The sequence below is a fragment of the Triticum aestivum genome, chromosome 6B (assembly GCF_018294505.1).
Source record: "Triticum aestivum cultivar Chinese Spring chromosome 6B, IWGSC CS RefSeq v2.1, whole genome shotgun sequence".
Taxonomy (NCBI): domain Eukaryota; kingdom Viridiplantae; phylum Streptophyta; class Magnoliopsida; order Poales; family Poaceae; genus Triticum; species Triticum aestivum.
The window spans coordinates 466,083,710-466,102,372 of record NC_057810.1 but is presented as its reverse complement, the minus strand read 5'-3'; the positions used below and the strand labels follow the sequence as shown (position 1 = coordinate 466,102,372).

General features: G+C 46.1%; 2 protein-coding genes across 3 annotated transcripts; both read right to left on the bottom strand.

The window, feature by feature from the left end:
- Positions 1–12,650: 12,650 nt before the first annotated feature.
- On the bottom strand, positions 12,651–13,455 carry LOC123137495 (uncharacterized). Its single transcript, XM_044557279.1, has one exon. The coding sequence runs from the start codon at positions 13,381–13,383 to the stop codon at positions 13,003–13,005; it is 381 nt and encodes a 126-aa protein (XP_044413214.1). The 5' UTR covers positions 13,384–13,455; the 3' UTR covers positions 12,651–13,002.
- Positions 13,456–14,134: 679 nt separating this feature from the next.
- LOC123137494 (protein MIS12 homolog) lies at positions 14,135–18,401 on the bottom strand. Of its 2 annotated transcripts, none has more exons than XM_044557278.1 (7): positions 18,063–18,401; positions 17,889–17,952; positions 17,004–17,123; positions 15,808–15,900; positions 15,589–15,727; positions 14,634–14,768; positions 14,135–14,540 (listed from the first exon to the last, which is right to left on the bottom strand). In XM_044557278.1, exons 1-7 carry the CDS (start codon positions 18,173–18,175, stop codon positions 14,473–14,475), a joined length of 732 nt encoding a protein of 243 aa, XP_044413213.1. In that variant the 5' UTR covers positions 18,176–18,401; the 3' UTR covers positions 14,135–14,472. The 2 variants fall into 2 exon arrangements, with proteins under 2 accessions (XP_044413213.1, XP_044413211.1); XM_044557276.1 differs by having other exon boundaries at positions 18,051–18,390.
- Positions 18,402–18,663: the final 262 nt, after the last annotated feature.

The window sequence follows — 18,663 nt, the reverse complement described above, 5'->3', positions numbered from 1 at the left end:
CTTTACAAACAAGGTTGGGGCTCTCTCCACAACTTAATTGGAGGCTCCCAACGAAACCCCGGAGCTTCACCACAATGGAATGTGGCTCCAAAGTGACCTCTTCTGACTAGGGCGCCCAAGCACCCAAGAGTAACAAAATCCACACAAGAAAGTATGGGGGAATCAAGTTTCCTTTGGTGAGAGTGTAGATCTAGGTCTCCTCCTTCAATTCATAGCAAATCAACAAGTTTGAGTGGCTAGAGAGAGAGATCGGGCAAGAAAGCTTCAAGGGCATTAATGGAGGAGAGAGAGAGAGGCAAGAGATAGTGGGAGGTGGGAGAAGCACCTCCTTAAATAGGGTCCCCTCAAATCCAACCGTTATGCACAGAAACACATAGGAGCGGCACTTCCGCAAGGATCACCGGCACAACCGGTGAATGCGGGAAACCCTTGCTAGGGCACCAGGGCGGTACTTCTAGTGGGGCAACCGGTAGTACCGGTATATCGGAATAAACTGGAACTAACATTCCATCACCGCTCAACTACCGCTACACAATGAGAAGGTATTCACCCTAGACCGGTAGTTAGAGCGGTGGTAGGGCCGGAGCTACCGTTGGACCAGCAATTCTGGGCGGTGGAGTTTCAGGCGGTACTACCACCCTGAACACCGGTAGTACCAGTTTGTCAAGACAAACCGGAACTTCCGCTCCATCACCAGTCTACCACCGTACCCGGTACAGAAGGGTGTCACCCCTGAGCGGTACTTGGAGCGGTGGTTTGACCGGAACTGCATGCCAGCGGTACAACCGTTCAAGAGAGCGGTACTACCGCCATGAGAAAAACTGCATAGTCACAGAGGACTTTGGGAACCTCTCTCTCCTCGAACGGAGGTTATATGGTGGGTGCAAAGAATGTGTACGTGTAGAGATTCACCCACCCAATACCTTCCGACGTGGATTCCCTCTTAAAAATACGGATATCCTATGACCAAAGAAATAAAAACGTCGGAAACTCCGTCTTCGATCTTTTCCTCATAGAGGGAAGGCCTAACCATCTTGCGCCGCACAATATGTACCTAAGAGAACTAGGACGCACGATTAGTCCACACGAGTATTGTCATCATCACCAAAACCCTAAGGTAGAAGATGCCCTTACACCCATGAAGGCCCAATAGGCCCCTGGGGGGTTCCGGTAACCTCTCGGTACTCCGAAACTTATCTGATACTTCCCGAAACCATTCCGGTGTCTGAATGTAACCTTCCAATATATCAATCTTTACCTCTCGACCATTTCGAGACTCCTCGTCATGTCCGTGATCTCATCCAGGACTCCGAACAAACTTCAGTCACCAAAATACATAACTCATAATACAAATCATCATCGAACGTTAAGCGTGCGGACCCTACGGGTTCGAGAACTATGTAGACATGATCGAGACACATCTCCGATCAATAACCAATAGTGGAACTTGGATGCTCATATTGGCTCCTACATATTCTACTAAGATCTTTATCGGTCAAACCGCACAACAACATACGTTGTTCCCTTTGTCATCCGTATGTTACTTGCCCGAGATTCGATCGTCGGTATCTTCATACCTAATTCATTCTTGTTACCGGCAAGTCTCTTCACTCGTTGCATAATGCTTCATCCCACAACTAACTCATTAGTCACATTGCTTGCAAGGCTTATAGTGACGAGCATTATCGAGAGGGCCCAGAGATACCTCTCTGATACACAGAGTGAAAAATCCTAATCTCGATCTTTGCCAACCCAATAAACACCTTCTGGGACACCTGTAGAGCATCTTTATAATCACCCAGTTATGTTGCGACGTTTGATAGCACACAAGGTGTTCCTCCGGTATTCCGGAGTTGCATAATCTCATAGTCAGAGGAACATGTATAAGTCATGAAGAAAGCAATAGCAATATAGCGTAACGATCATTGTGCTAAGTTAACGGATGGGTCTTGTCCATCACATCATTCTCTAATGATGTGATCTTGTTCATCAAATGACAACACATGTCTATGGTTAGGAAACATAAGCATCTTTGATTAACGAGCTAGTCAAATAGAGGTATACTAGGGACACTTTGTTTTGTCTATGTATTCACACATGTACTAAGTTTCCGATTAATACAATTCTAGCATGAATAATAAACATTTATCATGATATAAGGAGATATAAATAACAACTTTATTATTGCCTCTTGGGCATATTTCCTTCACCACGTGCACGACATGGTGAAGGGCTGAAGGCAGTGATCGAGGGTGAGACATGGATGCTAGTGGCGCAGCTGACCATGGAAGATATCTCCACCGGCACCAAAAAGTTCAAGTAGGAGGTGTTCAACAGCATGCAGAAGGAGATGGACCAATTCGGCCTCTTCATCTACAATACCACCGTGAAGCAGCTGGTGGACGTGCCAGGGCACGAGTACTTCTTCTACCTCGGCCAAAAGACACGACAAGAGGCAGCGGGTAGGGCCAAGGTGGATGTGGTGGAGGCGAGGATGAAGGGTGAGGTGGGCACCAAGGAGCGGGATGGCCTCACGTGCCAGCATGCCGCCAAAGTGGACACCGAGAACAAGGTGCTCTCTGTGCGGCAGTAGGGCGAGGCGCTCAAGGAGGAGGCCAAGCTCAAGGCCGATCAGCTCGGCAAGGCCACCGTACACTGCGACACACAGGTTGGTTATGAAATAAACATGCTTAAAAATATAGTACCGAGGACAAGATAAATTCATAATTATATATATATATATATATATATATATGGTGGGTCTATTATGATAACACCCCTTAAGACCTTATTCTGCACACCAAAACACCTTATTCTGCTAACACCACCGAGCGATAGCTACAATCCAGCAAAAGAGCCCACCTTATCTTCTCCTCACCCACCCAGATCCTCTCTCTCCTCCCCTCCTGGCCCTGCGCCGCCGCACCACCACCTCTCCTGCTTCGCCCGCGCCGCCGCCGCACCACCACCTCCCCTGCTCCCCCCGGGCCGTGGCTTCCACACCACCACCTTCCCCGCTTTCCCCGCGCCACCTCCCCACCCCACCTTCTGTTGGTCACCTCCCTACCCTCGATCCACTTATTCCCCCCACCGGTGCCGCACGTCTCTCCCCCGACCCACCGTCTGCTGGGCGCCGTCCTACTCCCAGCCGGTTATCTACCCACCCATCGGCGGCCTGGGCTGGCGCTGCCCCTGCCCTGCATCACCGGTGGCCTGGGCTCGCACAGCCCATGCCTTGCATCGCCGGCGGCCTGGGCTCGCGCGGCCCCGCGCTGCATCGACACCGCCGGCTTGGATGCCGCCCCAGCCCGCGGGATGATTCCATCCCCGATGCCTGGATTCGCCTCCCCGGTGACCGTTGACCTCTTTCCCCCTCCTCCTCCAGTGCCTCCCCCAAACGACCAACCCAGCGCCCACGCCGACACTCGGATCCGCATCCACAGACACCAGATAAGGCAGGGGCTCACCGTCGACCACATCTCCCCTCGAGTGTCACGGCTGGGGATTTTGGCGGTGGTCGGTGCACAAGCGGCGCCTTCTGGTGGTGATTGCAGTACTTGGGCGTGCCAGCGGCCCCATCGATAGCAGCAGCACAGCAGCACACGTCGACGCCCCCAGGTGCTCACCATTCTCTCCCTTGCAGTCCACTCCGAAGACTCGAGGAGAGCATTTATTGACACCGTGCAGTTCGCTCAGTCCACACATCATGGACGAGCGCCGTCGTGCATTTCTTCGTCGCTGGTGCCGTGACTCCTAGCAGATTGCAAACCCCCGCCCTCTTCCTCTCCTAGCTACTAACTGCTCCCCTTGCCGCAGCTCACATCTCCAGCGAGGTAGCTCGGATTCCACCGGTGTGCAGTTTCTTTTGTTTGTGGGATGACTAAAAAAATGTGTCGGCGGCCCGATCAACGACCAGCTCGTCCAATTTCTCGTTGTTGTTATCCACTGACGGCGAGCAGTGTAGCTTGCATCGTTGCAGGTCAGTTGGGGCGTCGGTGCAGTGTGAAGCACTTGAGGACGATTGTCACACACTTCGGTTTTGGTCGCGCGAAGCTGCTATATGGATGCGCGCGGCAGGAGGTTCTTCAGTTGAATTGTTGCTGCAGTTTACTTGGTGTGGACAGGAGGTTCTCCAGCTGGCCCATGCAGCGAGCAGTGCAGGTTGCTCTTCGTTGCAGGTCGGTTGGACCGTTGGTGCAGTACCCAACTCGCTACTGTTTTCGCTGTTGCTCGCGCACATCACCGATGGTTCACCGGAGCACTCACTCGCAGCTCTCTCCTTCCCCAACATGGAGTTCACCGGCGACGGCCTTCAGTTCATTTTGGTTGCTTCATTTTGGTTGCTATCGATGCCATCCCAATGCAGTACAGTGTGCCTCATGATGGTTTTGTGTGTATGTGTGTGTTTTGCATGGTAGCCGGCTGGGGGCCTATGTTCTAGTACAATGTAAAAATAGCATAAAAATGAATTGCACTTTTGTTGTATCCAAGTTTCAATTCCTCCTCAATATACATTGGACATGCAAAAAACTGTGTCCAGAGGTTCAAGTTTTGTCGACAAAGAGGTTCAGTTTTATTGTGTGGAGAGGTTCACTCCACTATACTAAGCACTTTTTCTATTTTTTTAGAGGTTCGCTCCACTGTACTATGCATTTCTTTTTGTTTTAAACAATAACAAGAAGAATCACGTGCAATCCTTTGTAATGACATTGCAGTGCGCTTTCCCGTTTGATGCAGCACATTAACATTGACAAATATGGTCCACTTAACCTGATGAAAACAAGCAAGAAAAAGACAAATAAAAATCATACGGTACACTTAGCCTTGTGTCTCGGTTCATTTTTCGCTTGATGTGGTTCACTTACACCCGATATGAAGTGCACTCCACTTCCTCGTCTAAGAAAAAAATTACGTTTCAATAAAAGAAACCATGCAGTTCTCTTACCCGTTCGATGCAGTGCGGTCTTTCCTTCGATGCAGTGCGGTTTTCAGTTGGATGAAGTACCCACGTCGATTTGGGTGTCGCGAAAAACAGAGTGTCCGCATTTCGGTAAATTTAAAACTGCTCTTAAACCGTAATGAATTAGAGAGAGTGTTCTACATGAAAGAGTTGCGTATCGTTGATATCTTTCCAACGGCGTATCGTTTGAATCATTCCGACTAGCGGTTTGCAAAAATTTCGCCAAAAACGGCCGCTGCCACTCGTCGTCCGCCGCACGGTTTACAAAATTAACTTAAAACCGTAAGGAATTTCAAAAATATTTCAACATATGAAAGTTGCGCCTCGTTCGTAGCTTCCAACAGCGTATCACACGCCTCGCTCCGACAAACGGTTAGAAAACTGGAGCAAAAACAGTACCGAAAATTTCAAAAAATTTAAAAAACAGAGTTCCGTGATTTAGTAAATTTGAAACTGCTCTTAAACCGTAATGAATTAGAGAAAGATTTATATATGAAAAAGATGCGCCTCGACGATATCTATCCAACGGCGTATCATTTGCTTCGTTCCGACAAGCGGTTTAGAAAAAAACGCGAACAAACGCTCGCTGCCACTCGTCATCCGCCGCACTATTTTCAAAACTGCTCTTAAACCGTGTGGAATCTCGAAAAGTGTTCAACATGTCGAAGTTGCGCTTAATCCATAGCTTTTCAATGGTATATTACACGCCTCATTCCGATAAATGGTTAAAAAATCAGAGCGAAAACAGTACCGAAAAAATAACGCGTGCAGTTTTTTCCGACGAGAAGTTCACTAGTCTCTATTGCAGTGCTCGTCGTCAAAATGATGCAGTGCGCTTCTGTTGAGCGTGCAGTGCCGAAGTGGTGTGCAGAATAGTTATTCTGCTAATATTAGCAGAATAGACCGTATATTAGCGAATATAAAATAACCACTCTCTTGACATCTACATTTTATATTTTTTAGGTTCAAAAACCGAAAACGCTCTTCTACAGCCGGCAGAAGGCGACGGATACGGCATTGTATAAGGAGACGAAGGCGGTGGTGAGGTGACGCGGCAGAGTAGAAACACATGCATGTCTCGATATGGGAGGAAAGGGATGGAGATAAGGTGAGGGTTTGCATTGCAGCAAGCCAAACGTGAAGAGGGGTGAAGAGATGACCTTGAGGAGGGGAGTGAGCTCGGTCCATGGCATCCGTGGGAGAAGAGGAAGGTCGATCCATGGCGTGGCGAAAGTGGCGATGAGTGAGGAAGAAGTAAAAGGCCCCTCTCATATCTCGACACGCGAGCAAGTCCGTCGAGGTAGAAGAATCCCGCCATTTGATGACGGTGTTGGCGACCTTGGCATGATGTTGTTAGCCGGTTGTGGGCAGATCTGGCTACCACCTGGTCTCTCGATCTCCCCCTTCACTTTTTTTGATGAGAAGAGGGGAGGGGGTGAGAGGGGGAGGGGCGGTGGGAGACGAGGTCACCAGTTCTGCTGGCTGTGAGGGCGAGGGCGGTGAGAGGGGAGTGGGTTGCGCCGGTGAAGTCTATGGATCTGGAGAGGGAGGGGAGAGACTGAGGGGAATGAGAGAGTGAGTGGTGATGAGAGGAAGTGGTTAGAGTGCGGTCATGCGGGAGAGGACAGTAAGTCATATAGGAGGGGTATAATGGGAATATCATAAAAATAGAGCACTATTTATACCTATTCACTATATATTCAGAATATCATACAAATATTTCCTGAAAAAATAAAATAACAATAAAAGGAATATCCTACAAATTAAAACAATTTTGATAGAAGATCCAAAATATACTTGATTTATGGTGGACTTCTCGCATGTGCTTATCTTGTGTCTTAATATTTCTCTATGTTTATCTAAACAAATAAATTAAAAGGATCCAAGAAATTACAAATGACCAACTATCATTATATAAAGGGAAAATCCATTGTTTGCTCGTGGAAAATGTAACATATCTCGTATGGGCAATATAATAGATACCCATAAATAGTAGATATTCACGAGAATAACCATCAAAAAGTGATTTAGAGGTGAGCCTACAATTTAGTAAAATTGGGATGCCACTCAATCTACTACAAACTGCTCATTTCTAGCATATGTCCAATGAATATATAGTTTACGTAGCATGATCTTAAAAACATTATTCTAATCTTTGTTTATATTAAAATACCTTTGTAGGTCATAAAAACTGATAGATTTTGTTGTTGCTTCAGAAATGCCGACTAGCAAACACCCTGATGTAGCGATGATGGATGGGGCTGAGAATTCAACGAGTATTATACAGCCAGAAGAGGTGCATGCAACTAATTGTTCTTCTTTGTATATTTGTTCCACAGGACATAATGCTGAAAGGTATATTTCTATATATGTTTAATTTTGCATAATATGAGAGAGATGGAGATGGACTCTATTGGCATTCAAAAAGAATCCATTCACAGGGTTCCCGGGGCGACGTCATTGGAAGGGGACAAAAATTCACCAAGTTTTATACAACAAAAAGATGTGCAAGTGATGATATCCCACGATGCACTTGAAATAAAGCAACCCGACTGAGCTTATGTCAATGTTTATTTTTGACAGGTATTCTAATAATCATGTTCAATGATGTTCACATAATAAAATATTTCAAAAGCCCGTGACAACGCACGGGCATTCTACTAGCTACAAAGATACTACTTGAAATCTGTCCCAACTTGACGTGGATATTTCATTGAAAATAGTTGAATTTCTGTTGCACCAATAGATAAACTTTCTTTCTTTTTGGAGGGAATAGATAAACTTTCTCCAATTCACAAAAGAAAAAAGAGATAAACTTTCTTACGTGGTTGAGATTGTCCAAGATACGCATGACATTTGAAGCATGGCAATCGTAGAGTGGAGCGAATAATTACCTTCTAGTGGGTGACAATAATACCTTCACTTGTGTAACATAGAAGGTGAGAGGTGACGCACTTTCTCAATCTGGCGCTCTCACACTCTTTCACATACGCACTATGATCACCTTTTGATTACTAATAGTTGAACCTTAACCTATTTCTGGTTTGATACCTGACTCACTCCAAAAGCACTAGCAATCACTTTTGCAAATCTATTCTCCTACTCCCATGTGCCTATGATCAGAATGGGTGGCAAATATCTTGCGGTTCGGTTTAGAATTTAACATGCGAAATCTTTTAACCTTTACCGCCACGTAAGAATTGGTTTCACTTTTGTCTATGTTGCAGGACTTCATGTTGTCGCAAGATCACGATCAACGCTTCCTAATTGGGGGCAAGGACTTCTCTATCCGGGATGCCTATGATGTCCTTCTACAAGAAGCTGACACTGACAACAATGCACACCGGATCTGGAGCTCACACGTCCTCACGTCTGGATACTCTTCTGAGACAGGCTCAACACAAGCGTCAACCTCATCAACAAGCACATCATCACTGACTCACACTGCCCACGCCGCCAGTCGCCCCACCATACGCCAACCGCATCTAGCAGCGACTAGGCATCACGCCTATCTCTGCCTCCATCAACAACCTCTCTGGGACGCTTCGCTTCCTCAAAGTGCACCCCACGCGGATGGTTGTTTGTGCTACTCACTATCCTTTGGAAGATCTGGGAAGCAAGGAACGACAAGGCCTTCAGAGCATTGGACAGGCGCTCAACTACCTCCGCTAGACTAATCACAGGAGACTTAAGACATTTGGTCTCACTGGCTCTCTGTGTCCGATGACAAGGATGACATCTCCTCATGAGGGTCTTTCCTCTCTGCACGTTGTAATGTGTCCTCGTAATTCCGCTACAAAGCTTGTTGTGAATCCTTTGAGTAATATATTCAGATGGGGGAACTCTCTCTCCCCCCTCGATTCTAAAAAAAGGCTCTCCGAAGCACAAGACTAGGGTATCCACAGTAAGAGGCCCGGACTAGTAAAAAATATGTGTCACCCATTTGTGCCTCCATAGATCAGCCTCCTTTCTGCCCCTCTCACTATCGGAATCATCCCCACGACAGTAGGCTTTGCTGCCAGGCTGAGGGGGAAGTGTGCAATGGAGCAAGGATCAGAGGACCGTCTTTTTCTCTCCAATGAAACTGGTCGCGGAAGGATGACGCCCGGATCGGTTAGGCCAACTCCAGCGTGCGATCCCATCCTGTCCGGCCCCGTCCGTTCGGGGTAAAATGATCAAACCAGACGGCCCAGCGCGCGACGGCCTGGACCCATCTCGTCTGTTTTGTGTCCGAGCTGACCCATTTCGAGCGCAAACATGCGCGCGGTTTGAGTCGCGGCGGACAGCAAACGGACGCCTTGCTCGTCCGCGTCGGGGCCGCGTGGCAGGCGGCCACCTACCTCCCATCACCCGACATAAATGCGCACGCGTGGTCGGCCCCACCTATCATCCGTCCAATGAAGCCATGGACCGGCAGTCGTCCACTCTCCCCACTCGAGGCCTTCCTGCCTCCTCGAAACCAACACCCCAAACCCTAGCCTCTTCCCGTCCCCGATCTCGCCGGCCGGCCACCTCGCAGCCATGGGCTTCTGGAACCGCGGCCGCAAGGGAAAGCACGACCGCGAGGCTAGCTCGTCGGCGGGCCGCTGCCGTGGCTCCGTGAAGGAGTCCGCATCACCACCACCGCGTTGGGCCGCGCCTGCCCCATTCACCATCGGCCCTACGGCCGGCGGCGAGCGCAGTTATTGGCAGACGAGGACGCCGCTCCCCTAGAGCGACGTGCACCTGCCCAATAACTAGCACTTGTTCGCGGATTGGGTGCCGATTCCACCGGTGCCTGTGAGCGGTCGTGCGCTCCGCGAGGAGATCGAGCGCCGCCGCCTCCTCCTCCCCAACGACCTGTACTACGACGCCAGGTATGCCCCAGACTCCACCCTCTGGGACACTTGGTTCCAGGACGAGCATGACATGAGGCGCACCTCGTTCTTCGCCGGCACCTCGTCGGGGCCGCGGCGGCCACGTGAGCGCCGTGCAGCGCGTGCTCCCCAGGTGCGCGGGGGTACACGGGTGCGCGGCCTCACGCCCATGTCATCGTCGTCACCTTCACTGTCTCCGTAACCACCACCACCTCGCATGACTGCGGAGGAGGCCCGACTCATGCAGCGTGTCATGAAGGACTCCATGCGCACGCACGATGAGCACCAATGGGAGGGCCTTGAGGAGATGATGGCCCTCTCTGCGGCCGGTGACGTCACCATCCCCGAGCTGGAGATGGTGAAGGTGGAGGACGTGATGGAGGAGGAGCCGGTGGCCGCGTTCCACCCGGCCCTCGTGGGCCAGCAATGGAGTTGGTCGTGCACAACTCCAAAGATGGCCAACGCCGTGGGAGGCGTGAACTGGTGCCCCACACCGCCACGGTCACCGGAGCGGGAGACCTCGCCACGGGAGGAGGTGGTGCAAGCACCTCCGGCCTTCCAGCACCCCCCCCCCTCCCGTCTACCACGCACCGCCGTCCCACCTCTGGACACTGCCGGGCTACGGCAACCTCGTCAACGACGACGATGACAACGGCGACCACTGAAGACGGCGACGGCATCGACGGGCATGACAGGAGCGCACGGACAGCGTTTTTTTAGTTTTTTATGTTAATTATGGCAATGTAAACCGTGAAACTAAGCCATTCTGTGGCCGTAAACCCCCTAATTATGTTTATGTTTTTATGTTTGCATTTGTTTTATATTTTTTCCGCATTTTATTTTAGGTTTTTGCAAAAAAAAAAAAAAATCACGTCCGTCCCGGACATGATTTGGTGTGCGGCCGCACCGACAACCCAAACGACCCAACCGGACATGGGCTGCCCCATTGCCGCCCCAAATGGACGAAAACAGTCCAAAACAGACGTCCGTTTACGATGGAGTTGGCCTTAGGAGCGTCCAGATCGGACGGCTCGCTCGCATCATCCTATTAAATATGACAGTTCCAGACGTCAAAAAGCAAAAATGACAGCTTATATTCAGCACTCCCAAATAAAAACCAGCCGAACAAAATGTATTTGCTGTCACATCACACTCTCTTATACATGGCCTTGGAAAGAGTGGACTTTCAATGATTCAAGCAATTGTACATATGAAGGGAAAACATATTAGCACCCAGGTAGTAACATTTGACATAGAAAATGAAGCAAGGGCCAATTTCAAGTAGGCTTTCGATGCTAGGTCAACCAAAGATTGGTCTGGGATGAACCATCGGAGAAACTCATATTTTGTATGGCTGAGATCCTTGAATAACAAACTTAGGAGCAGTTTAAGTTGGGATCAACTCTACAGCTACCGCAATAGGACAGCAGTTTATACTACACTGTTGAGTAGCACTAATGCATCTTGTAATAATGGGATTGCACTAAATTGTGTTGCAGGGTTCGCTGAAGTTCCAGCTAGGCATTCCCTGTCTTTATTACTCCCTATGGAATTTTTTATAAGACGTTTTCAGAGTGTCAAAAAAATTCTTATATGAAGTTACAGAGGCAGTACTACAGAAAAAGGGTTGATGCTAATTGGACTTTCCAGTGCAATACCACTGCTGATCAAATATATCTACTTCCTCCATTCCATAATTTGAACTAAAACCATGACAGGAATTATGAAACAGGGGGGTACTAATTAAAATCCCTTAAATTGCAAACTAATACCACTACCACAAGTGCTTTGCGTACAATAAAAGCCTCATACGATCTTATGCCAGCTGTGCAGAAAATAGAAAAGCCTCATACGATCTTATCCCAGCTGTACAGAAAATAAAATGGACGGCTGCTATCGAGTGTCTAAAAAGTACAAAGATCGTACAGAAATCATCATACGTGTGGCGGAACTCATATACAACTACTGATCAAACAGATTTGCGAATTAAGTACCCGTAGTTAGACCAATGTTTCACCAAAATTGCAAACTAATACCACTATACTTATCAAAGAGATTCACGAATTAAGTATCCCTAGTAGATCAATATTTCAACAAAATTGCAAACAAATACCACTACTTATCAACAAGACCATCTATGAATGATCAACAACACAGAACATCAAGAATTGAAGCTAATTGATTAGCTTAGCATCTGCTAATGCCCAACACAGCCACGAGCAGAAATAACACAACAACAAGCATATCCATAATCACTCGAACTATTACAAGGAAGAGAACAAAAGGAACTCACAGAGATGATACTAATCAAAACAATTTGCAATCATAAAATATTTCATAAAGTTATAGAGATGATTCAAAGAAGAGGGGTTCAATTTTCCATGCTAATAGAATGTGCCCTGCAATTGCAAGGTCAATCAAAAGTACATGGCTATCCTAGTGCATCAACTCCTTGAGGAAATTAAGGGCATATTGCTTAGGAAATTTCAATGCACTTGCAGCATTGATAAAGTGAAAGTTGTAGCTACCCGGGTTGATCAAACTCCTAACAAATCACTAAATTGTGTTGCAAAGAAACACAATAAGAGTTCATTGAAGTTCCAGCTAGGCATTCCCTGTGTTTATTTGTGATGATAACTGGATTTTCCAGTGCAACACCACTGCTGATCAAAGAGATCTGCTAATTAAGTATCCCTGCTAGACTAACGTCTTCAATAAAATGGCTAAAATTGCATACCAATACCACTATGATACAAGAGACTTGGGAATTAAGTATCCCTAGTAGACTAATGTTTTCAACAATAAAATCAAACACCATCTATGCAAGATAAACAGCACACAACAGCAAGAATTGAAGCGAATTTATTAGCTTAGCATCAGCTCGTTCCCAAGACAGCCACAATTGAGCAGAAATAACATAGCAACAATCCATAACCAATCATACTATTAAAGAGAAACTCGCAGAGATGATAATAATCAAGGAACGTTAAGGCACTTGCGTATTAACCAAACAACACGAGATCCAAGGGCAACGCAGCAGCACGATACTTAGATTGATCACCGAAAGGTCTCCAGATGCCTCGAAATAGTTTCACTTCACCGATAATAACCTAACTAGATAGACCACCAGTACCATATCGACAGAACGACTCCCAGCCTCATTACTAGTACCGTAAGACGCCTCGATCAGGCCAGATCGGAGTCGTCGAAGTCGGCGCCGTCGAAGGTGTTGAAGAAGCCGGCGAAGGGGAGGGGGCCCCGGGCCTCGTTCCCGCGGCCGCCCATGCGGTGGGAGTGGAGGAGGTCCCCCTCGTCGTCGTCGTCGAGGAAGCCTGCGCCGGCGGCGCTGCGGGGGGAGTCGTCGATGTCCATGAGCGTGGTGATGGCGTCGTCCTCCATGGCGGCGACGGCGGCGGCAGCGGAGCGCGGGGAGATCGGGGCGGCGGCAGGGACGTAGCGGATAGGGTTTTGGCCGGGCGTGCCGGGGTGGTGGCGGGGGTGATGGGGCGTCGGTGGGCCGCGCGGGGTGCGGAGCAGCCTTTGGTGGCGGGGCGTCCTGGCGTCCATCTTGTGGGTTGCGGCGGCTATTAACCTGGCGTGGCTGGCGTGCGAGGGTTTGGAGATCTGTGCGTGCCTTGCTGGCCCACGGCTTATTTTTATATGGACGGACGGAGACGCTGCGTTTTCCTTTCGTTTTCCTTTCGTTTTCCGTTTCCTCGGAAGGGACGATGGTGTTCTTTCAGGACGTCACCTTTTTTTTTTATAATCAGACGCTTATATATACGCACCTACACTCATTGCTATAAATATACGTGTATATCCTATTTTATGAGTACCTCCTACGACGTTGCCTCTTACCTTGTTTCTTTGGCTTTGCTGAGATCTCAGATTAGAATCCGCAACTACTATATTGGATGTCTGTCTCCCGAATCTCAATCAGAAAATGTAAAACAACATACAACAAACAATTACCTAAACAAATCATTTGGCACCTAAACAAAAAATAAGTGGACAGCCGATGATACTATTTACCTTTCTTTATCATTTTTGCAAAATGTCATAATTATCATAGTTTCTAAGAAACTACTACTACTACATAGGTGCACAAGATATGACGTCAGTTATTTTATGGGATGGTGATTTGAACAAATTGCAGAAAAATCACATTAGAGACCTCCGGTCTATTTTTATCGATTCCGCTTCAATTGCTTATTTCCACTGAGAGATACCAAGAAAACAGCTCCAAGAGAAGGACATGAATCTACAACGGCACAAAACACCACCAAAGGTTAAACCGCAAAGAAAACCCAACAGAAAGGAGCATTGGACAATTTTTCATACAAAAAAGGTTGTATTCGACAGAAACACTCCATGGAGAGTTTACTGCAGACCTTTTATTTGTTTATCTCAATTTCGTGCAGCGGCAACAATGGTGAACGGATGGGATTAAGCACTAGAGGCCTTATAGAATGCTGGAGAATGGAGAATGCTACTGTGCTAGTGGTCTTTTGAGTTGGAGCTGACATGTACATACAGCTGTTCTGATAGAACTGCAGTTGAGGTAGCTAGCGAGAGGGTAGCTTGACAACATTACAGCGGACTTGGTAGTACATGGGGCGGTCGACATCCTCATACTGCGAGCACCCACAACACAAGTTACTCCTCCCGCGAGCCATTCACAGCCGCGTTCACCTCTTGAATGTCCTCGGTGCTAGGAGCGGAACCTGTGAGACAGGGTGGTGAGATTAAAGTTTGTGCCATAGATACACACGAGAACTACGAAGATATCAAGAGGAAAATGACGGTGGAACCCTTACCTGGTGCTAAACGCTTCTGGTCTCTAAGACAATTGACGTTCCAAACATTTTGGCCCACCATGGCCTCAAGCTCAACCTTTTTCCTTTTCATAACCTTCATTTTCTGGTGCAATTTTGGTATTGTGTTCGCAATAGCTGCAGGTTCATCACAGTTGAGTAGGCATACATTCTGAACCAGAGATAATTGAGCAGAAGCAGTGCTTCTCAAATAGTAGCTAGCAGCACTATCTAGACCAAATTTTGATGTAGGGATATGATCTTTGTGATTTCTGCCAAGCATACTGTTAACCATGTTCAGCTGTATTTATGCTAGATACAAAAAGGATAGAACATTGCCAGACAAAAACTGAGAAGTCATAATTAAGTGTGAGAACCATCTGGTTGCTAAAGCTAACACGTCAGAGCAAAAAGTTCAACAGACGACCAAAGGTTGATGGTGTACTGAATTGTTGCTCATAAATAAATAACAAATGGATAACACTGATAGGTGCAGCACTTGCTACCAAATTACTAGTTAGTATCTCGATGGTCCAACAAGGAGATAGGGAAAGAACATTGACTTCAGGGCTTAAGGTGATAAGACTATGATAACAAATACTCCCTCCGTTCCTAAATATTTGTTTTTCTAGAGATTTCAAATGGACTACCACATACGGATGTATATAGACATATTTTGAAGTGTAGATTCACTCATTTTACTTCGTATGTAGTCACTTGTTGAAATCTCTAGAAAGATAAATATTTAGGAACGGAGGGAGTAATATCTGGTGTGGTTTCACACAATAGCCCTTCACTAATCATCTGAAGTGGTGAGTGTCCAAATAAATACAACAACAACAACAAAGCCTTTAGTCCCAAACAAGTTGGGGTAGGCTAGAGGTGAAACCCATCCAAATAAATAATTCAATAAATTTAAAGTTCTGATTATTTTGAGAATTAAATATTTAATGCACACCTTGTATATTCTCTTGAACAGATTTGTCTTCAAACAACTTCAGTACTTCAGCGATAGAGGAATTAAGGTTACTCTTGTATGTAGTTTGCCTTTCCAAGGAAGAAATTTCTCTTTGAAGTTCTTCAGATTCCTTGTTAGCCTAATTAAACAACACCAGAGTTTGTTAGATTAAGTGTAGATAATATTAACAAGCAAATTCTTTACGAGTAAAGTACTTACATCTGCCAGTTTTTTTCTCAAAGAATTAAGTTCTGCATCCAGTTCCAAATCAGAATTCCCTTCTTTATGCAACACCATTGCAGAAGAATTATCCTGATGAAGAAAATATATTATAATTATACTCATTTACATGCCTCTTGCTTTTTGAAATGCAGGTTGTAAAGTAAATATAAAATAATGCATGGCTTCAGTGAAACAAAATGTGCGCAAACATGTAATTTATTGAGTACCGTATTGCAAGCAAACTTTGACCTTAAGCTTAACTATATGTTTCACGCTGATTCCGTTTAGTAGATATAAGAACTGAACTGCGGATGACACTTACCAGAAACTTTGTTCTGTACCATAATATCAAACTGGAAAGTTGATGGTTATGAATTAATCACTTAGTCGTATTAAACTTCTATTTCCCTACAAACAGTTTAGTAAAATGGTGTAATTGATACTGAATAAATCTATATTTGCCTGTAGGGCATCTAGAATCGAAATCTAAGTGCAATAATTTCGACAAAGATGGGTAGAAAACAGATTTGCACTAATATATGCTAAGAATATAAAAGAAAAAGGTAGCATCCTATTTCAATACAACGGCCAACGAATTAATGATGTGCATTAGTCGGGCAATTCAAAATAAGACATCAATAAGAAATGTCCAGATATATTTTGCCCTGAGATTCAGAAGGTCTTGCTGATATTACTATTTATCATATTACTTCCTAGTTGAACATAATGTACACCACGAGCACTTAGAAAAACTGCACTTCAATAATATCATGAGCTACAACATAGGTAAAGAAAAGCTCAAGCTTTCATAGCCAAAACAAAGCCTAAAAGTCAGAAATGATGGAATGTTAATCACTGTAGAGTAGAGAGCAGAACTCAAATTCTCTAATTGGCTTACAAAATAGTTCAAGCCCGACTGGTATCAACTGTGCACAACTTTTATCTTGAAAGGTTTCCTTGTCAATTGCTGAGTCAACTGAATGAAATGTTTTTTTTTTCACAAACGGGTGAATCAATATAAGATGAGGCATAAGTTTCCACATTATGAACCCCCAAGACAAAAAGTATCTTTAAAATAATCTATAGTAAGTCATGTGAAACAGGGGTGAGAATTGAGTGGATCAATTCATCTAGAGTGTTGGATCAAATTGAAAATTCTGGCTTGCCAAATTACTTTGAGATAAGAGACATACATCTTCAGGTGGCACAAATCCTTCAGGTACAGTTAAACACTTCCGAAGGCAATACATCTCCCAATTGTTCATTCTCTTGTCCAATACATGCTTTACCAAGTGGTGAATTTCATTTACTCCCTAAGACAAAAATCATCACAAAGTCCATAATTTCAGATGTTTCCAGCAGACGTTTTGACAAAACAATATACAGAGCATTTAATCATATGAAAGAATGTAACATAGGCAAAATAAACCAGTTTTTATAACTATCCTAAAGGATGCTATAGGTAAAACCAGATGATTTATAGGTCGAACCTAAAGTTAATATGAGGATTGTTCTAGCTGTTTCAAACTTCCAGTCAGTAATCATTTTACTTTCAGAAATTGCGAATAGTGTCTGGTATCAAATGTGTGACAAAGAAGACCTCATTCCTGGCACAATAAAGTGCCAAGACACTGTTTGCAGAACAAAGTAATATCCAGTTTGCTACAGAAAGGGATCACCAAGCATGTAAATATAAGTTATATATCCTCTACACCTGAAAGACGCATCTACTTAGGCAGTTAAGGCGACATTGCTACATAATTTCCTTTGGAATGGGTATACTCGAACATAATAAACCTATCTATACATGACAGATACAGTTCAGTTATCCCCACTGTGGGATTACAAGCAAAACAGAGCCATCTTCACATGTGCAAGCCACTGAGGGCGTTTAGTCCAGATTCAAACCTAACAGTTTCCCCTGTGCAATCACTGAATTAGATGAAGTAGCATTATTAGCATGTAAAATGCAAAAACTCTTGTCAAGACACCATTCTGGATCTGGTAGTGCCCTGACTCCCCCAAAATTCTGAAGGAGGGTTCGATTCTATTGGATCCGGAGGTCGGAACAAACCTACCCGTTTCAGCTCCTCGGCCTTATTGGTCGCCGTGGCGGCGCCGACCGCCGTGGGGGCGCCTTCCCTGTAGAATGACAGCGAAAGGGCAAAGTTAACAAAACCGGTAGGCGGCAAAGGGGGGCGAAGCGAGCTGGTGTTACGGAGAGGGGTCCGAGGCGTAACTGGAGGCAGTACTCGAAGGCCTGGAAGCAGATGTCGTCGACGAAGTTGAGGACCTCGTTGATGAAGGTCTGAGGGTTCAGTCCGAGCGCCGCCTCCGCCGCCGAGGTCTCGCCGTCCCCTTCCATGCCTCCCGTTGCGGCCCCTCTAGACTAGCGGGCGGCGGCCTTGAATCGTGGCGGCGTGTGTGCAGCTGTGAGTGGAGAGGCGGCTGATTGGACTGGACACGGGAGTATCGAGTAGCTCGGGCTCCGGCGGCCGGCGCGGCGGTTTCGTTCAAATTTTGCGCTGGCCGCTGCCGCTTTTGGGCGAAAACTTAGGCATCCATCAAAAAAACTTGGGCGAAAACTTTTTTTAAGGTAAACTAGAGAGTTCACGACATTCGGAATACAAGCAATCTTCGGCAGAACCCCTAGCCACACATGGCGGCCCACTGCGAGAAACGCAGCTCCCTTAACTAGCAAGTGGGCCTTAAAATTATTGTCTCTACCCTCGAAACGGAAATCAACAGAAGAAAAATTATTGCTACTAGTTTGAATCTCTCGAAGAATAGGAGCATAAGATGGAACACCTGCAGATTTGATGTTAGAAATCACTTCTGCACAATCTGAGGCAA